This window comes from Lolium rigidum, chromosome 2 (assembly GCF_022539505.1).
Source record: "Lolium rigidum isolate FL_2022 chromosome 2, APGP_CSIRO_Lrig_0.1, whole genome shotgun sequence".
NCBI lineage: Eukaryota > Viridiplantae > Streptophyta > Magnoliopsida > Poales > Poaceae > Lolium > Lolium rigidum.
This window is the reverse complement of record NC_061509.1, coordinates 24,531,109-24,536,243: the sequence shown is the minus strand read 5'-3', so window position 1 is coordinate 24,536,243 and position 5,135 is coordinate 24,531,109. Positions and strand designations below refer to the sequence as shown.

The window sequence follows — 5,135 nt, the reverse complement described above, 5'->3', positions numbered from 1 at the left end:
CACACTGTAATAGATTTGTGCCTCTATCTACTGGAAGAGAAATGAGAGTATGGCCTAAAGTGAAACAAAAGAGTGGTAGTCATGTAAATGCTACCCCTGGAACATCATGCAGCCAATAAATTCGAAAATAGAGAACTGGAGTATAATATTTTCCATTTAACGGAGATCATTATGACTATGACTTATCACTTACATCATAAACTGAAAAGAAAGCAACACGTATATAATTAACCATAAAGTAACATCATAGAGACTTGATCAGACCCTAATACAAAGCTATTCAGACCATATATTCCATATCACATAGGTACTTGACTCAAAATAATGCACATCATCATGGCCCATCAACCAAGTAACAAAGAGGAGAATGAGATAGACCAAAGACTTACCTAATCTAGAGAAGGCATCATTGCTTCAGGCTCGACAACATCTCACCAGCTCGCACCTAGCCAGTTCCAAGAAGCACACCTCGCCTGCGCTAGCAGCAGTGTATCTCTGTGATATGCAACCATTGCCATCAGGAAGTTACTCTACTGCAAGAAAATTAAGTCTAGTTGAAGAAAAAATAGTACTCCAAGATGGTGTAAAGCAACCATTGACTTTACTCTGTGATATGCAACCATTGCCATCAGGAAGTTACTCTACTGCAATAAATATGCAATGAAGGAAAGACTAGGCAGCAACAATATAGCATGAATGGATTCAATAAATCCTAGCTAGAACAAAACGAGGAAGGTGATTTTGTACCCATGAAGTCTAGATTAACACAACCTACGCAAATGAATAGCCACCAGATAAAAAATGAGCTATTAGGTAACTAAATAATGGTGAGCTGCAGAATTAGGAGCTCAACAATGCTCACATATTGCAAAGTTAGTGTTGCACAGGCCAACAGTTATATGTGCAACTCAAACACAGCTCAACAACTGCGCAACATGAAAAGGATTAAAAGTTGTAACTTTGCCAGTAACACATTTAAAGCAATCAACATGTAAGAACTATATTTATCATAGTAGATAGCTGAGAAAGCACGAAATTTGGATAGCAAAATGGTATGGTTCACCAGTAAATCAACCAGCAACGAAGGGCTGAATTACATATCAAAACAGTCTTCCCGGTGTTTCACAACTCAGCTAAAGAAAGACTAAACATCATAGACTCTAGTTGGTAAAAAGGGCAAAGGTGAGAACAGTGTTCTTACATCATCACTCTCTTCCTTCTCAACGACCTTCTCTTCCTTCTTGGACTCAGCTGCTGCGACAGCAGCACCACCACCACCGCTTGGAACTGAAGCGAACGTCTCCCTACCAGCAGCCAAGAGCTCAGTGATGTCCTTGCCCTTCACTTGGGACAGCAAGAGTTCCAGACTCTCAGCATCGATTTCACAACCAACTGCAATGCATAGAGTCACCTTGAAATTAGATGGCACCATTGCATGTAAAAGGTTATATTAGATAACACTGCATTTTAATGTAACAACAAAGTAAATATGTCACCTATTGTAAACCGTTCATTGGTCTAAGATGACAGACTCTCACGTAAAATGAAGTGACATAACTGTATTACTACTACACATAGTTCATAGTAACTGAAGGTTTACTTGGCATTAGCAGAAAACAGATTGATGGAAGTAGAAAAACAAGCTACTAGCATTACGATAAATAGAAGGACTGAAAATTTCATCAGGTGGGAAAACGGTTTTGCTCTCTCGGGTCGCCCCTCCAGGCGACTGAGAGGGCGAAACCCTAGCCCGCCGCCGCCGCCGCCCCTCCCCCCCCTCCAGGATCTCCTCGTCGCCCCCCAAGGCGCCGCCGGGCTAAGCCCGCGACGCCGGTGAAGGGGGCGGCGGGGATCTGGGCGCCCGCCTCCCCACGCGTTCGCTAGCTGGAGGATCTCGCGCCGGGTTTGCTGTGGTCGACGTCGCCGTTCCGGGGCGCCCTCTGCTCCATCGGCAGGTCCCTGGCCTGACGATGGCTCGGGAGGTGTTCTACGGAGGTGGCCTCGGTGGGGCTGCGGGATCTGAGGCGGCGGCCTCATGTTGGGGGAGGGCGGCGTGGGCCTGCCGGCGGGCTCCGTCTGCTGATGCTGGTTGCCGTGCGCCTTGGCTACGCGGGTGGCGAGGCGCCGGTGGAAGGGACGCGGTGGGGAGATCGCCCCGGTGGTCTACCGCGCCGGATCTGGAGCTGTGGCCTTTCTGCGTCAAGATCGACCCTGCCCAACCCTGGACTTGCTCTGGTGGGTTGCTGCAGTTGGAGGTGGAGCGCTGGACCGGGGGAAACCCTTGGCCGACGGGGCGGCCACGAAGTCGTCGACGCTATTGGCGCCGATCTCCTTCTTGAAGGCGATTTCGAGGTACTTTTTCCCCTCCCTGTCTTGCCTATCTCGGGTGAAAACCCAAAAGCCTCGGCTTGGGCGGCGGCGGCGCTCCGGCGTCGTCCCCTTCCTGAAGGCGCCGCCTTGGGATGGCTAGGTCGGTGGTCGTGTCTTCGATGGTGGTTTTGGCTGCCGGGAGCGGGCGTCTTCGTGTTGCGGGGCTGGTGCCGGCGCGGCGTTCCGCTTTCCCCGGCGCTCTCGCCTTGGTGAGTGAGAGGGGAAGGGTCCCTTCTCCGGTAGCCGCAGTGATCCGGTGGTTGAGCTAGGGTGCCAACCATGGGCACTGGCACTTTCTTTCCCGCAGCTTCGGTGTGTTCTTTTCTGGCAGTTTGGGTCGCGGCGTGGTGATGGTTGCTGTGGCGGTGGTGACGGTCTCCGGTAGCGACGCGGTGTGGCGGTGGCCAGCTTCTTCCCAATCTCATAGCTTTGCCCAGGCGTGCTCAGGTGAGCAGATCCCCCTCTTGACAGGTGCGGCGCCCCCCGATCCGGGGCGAGAAAACAGGGGTTTTCTTCGGAGGTGGAGCGTCTGGCATTGTGCTTTCCTATGGTGTTCGACGATGGTACGAGTCCTGTGTGGCGTGCTCCCAGAATCTCACTTCTTCTTCAGTCGGATCGCAGCGCGGGACAATGGCGTCGTAGATCAAGCTTTGCTTCAATGTCTTTTTCTTTTTAGTGCTGGTTCTTCGTCACCTGTAAGCTGTCTTCCAGCATTTTGTAAACTCTGGCCGTTGTGGGCTTTATTAATTTAAAGTCGGTCTCGTGGAGTCTTGAATCTAAAAAAAAAAAAAATTCATCAGGTTCTCAACATTTGACTGCTAGATAAAATGGGCGAGACAAAATTACCTGACTCCAGGGTGGAGGTCAGGTCCTCTGCAGAGGGGTATGAGTTGCCACCGAGGTAGGCCAGCAGGTAGGCAGCGATGTACTTCATCCTGAAAAAGTAAGACAATTCTCAGCAAACGTGACTTCAAACAACTGATAGCAGACTAGAAATCATGTATTGAGGTATCAAATTTATGGTGCCACGCCACATGTATACAAACGATTGTACAGAGAATCGGTCAAAGGGCATCACCTCGCGAGGCGCGTGTAGAAGAGCTGCTTGGAGAGCTCCTGGCACTTCTCGACGGTGGGGGGCTGCATGACGTACTGCTTGTTCTTCTCCATGGCCTCCTTGTAGTATGCGCCGCCGTGCTTGGACGCGAAGTCCGCTGCCTGCGCCGCCTTGGTCCGCAGCTGCGCGAGCCTCGCCGCCATCGCCGCCGGAACCTGCGACGTGCACGCGGAAACAGGTCAAATCGAGAGTGGCAGATCTGGTTGCGCGGATCTGGCGCTGGATTGGACTGAGCGGCTGATCTGGGTGGAGGGAGGCTAGGGGAGAGCCGGTGAGAGGAGGTCTGCGGTGGCCGGCGATGTGGAGCCGGGGAGACGAGGTGGAGGCGGCGCACGAGGGTGTGTGTGGAGGAGACGAGGGAGGAGTCTGTGAGAGGAGTAGGTGGGGTTGGATACGGGCTGACCTAGAAAAACTTTCGACCAAATTTTGGTCTCCCGCGGCCCAAAATCGAAAGCCTGTGGCGCCAACACCAATTTCACAACGCGCGCAGATTTTGCTAATGACGTTTTGACCTAAATTGCCAATGACATTTTTGTCCAATAACGTCACGATTTTCTAGGATTTTGCCCCCCCCCCGAGTGCCCAACGACGGAACGTCATAAAGCTATGACATTTTGATTTCCAGTCATAAAAAAAAGGTCATATTATGGCAGATTTCTTGTAGTGGCTCCGGCCGTTGTGCGCTGCCTTCACGCCCACATCTCCCCTGCCCCCGCGGCTAGCGCGCCCCACCCGCACGCCACAGTGGCGCCGGAGAGCCATAACACTCATGGAAAAAAATAGCGCGCTATTCCAACGCTAATAGCACGCTATAGCATATCTGGAGAGCCGACACTATACTATTTCGGAGTTATAGCGCGCTATCTGTGTTAATAGCACGATATAGTATGCTAATAGCGTATTTTTAGACCCACGCTATTTTGTTATAGGGAGCTATTTTTTTCCTTGTAACACCATCGCCTCCGGGCAGGCTCTACGCAGACGAGAGCAGCAGGATGTGCCTCCCCGCCCCACCATCTAGAGGAGCGAGCTGTATTGAGCGCGCGCAAGCGGCAGAGCTAGCTGGTGAGAGACGCGGCGGATGATTGGAGATACGCTCGTTGACCTCAGGACAAGCCATTATGCGTACAGCCTCGGATTTGACGTTCTCGTGCCAAGCCATAGCCATAGTGGGCGACGCTGGCAGTGGCCATCGAGGTCGCCGCTAGTAGTGGCCCTCGAGGTCCGAGCCGGACGAGGAGGCAGGCACTGGACCGCCGACGAGGACAAGAATCGGAAGGAAGAGGAGGCCGTAGGGGTGAGGCGAGGAAGATGGGAGAGGGGAGATGCGGGCGAAGTGGCTTCGCCGGCCGGGAGAGAGCGGAAGCGCGGGGGGCTCACCCGCATATCGTGAGGACCAAAGGAATTGATCCGGGGTCAGGTGCGCGCGCGTCTGGCAGCGGGTTTGAGGGGAAGTCCGGTCTGAATTTTGATTTCTCAGTTGTTCTCGCTCGAGCGCGTTTGCTGCAGCTACTGCTTCTCCTCTCTGTTTCTCACGTGCTGCAGGTGCTCTAATCTCACGATCGACTGATGCTGCTACTGGTCTCTCTCACTACCAACCTAAATCCTGCATCAAAGTTCTTTTACTTTATAATATCAAGAATGTCAA

The 5,135-nt window shown here is 52.2% G+C and overlaps 1 protein-coding gene across 1 annotated transcript; it reads right to left on the bottom strand.

Annotated features, from left to right (window-relative positions):
* Positions 1-1,144: 1,144 nt before the first annotated feature.
* Positions 1,145-3,304, bottom strand: LOC124689368 (60S acidic ribosomal protein P2A-like). Its single transcript, XM_047222912.1, has 2 exons — positions 3,217-3,304; positions 1,145-1,392 (listed from the first exon to the last, which is right to left on the bottom strand). Exons 1-2 carry the CDS (start codon positions 3,302-3,304, stop codon positions 1,145-1,147), a joined length of 336 nt encoding a protein of 111 aa, XP_047078868.1.
* Positions 3,305-5,135: the final 1,831 nt, after the last annotated feature.

Excerpts from the sequence above, each read along its gene's own strand:
- LOC124689368 (XM_047222912.1), bottom strand. The coding sequence starts at position 3,304 with ATGAAGTACATCGCTGCCTACCTGCTGGCCTACCTCGGTGGCAACTCA. Across the intron at positions 1,393-3,216 it reads GACCTCCACCCTGGAGTCAG|TTGGTTGTGAAATCGATGCT; the intron begins GTAATTTTGTCT and ends TATGCATTGCAG.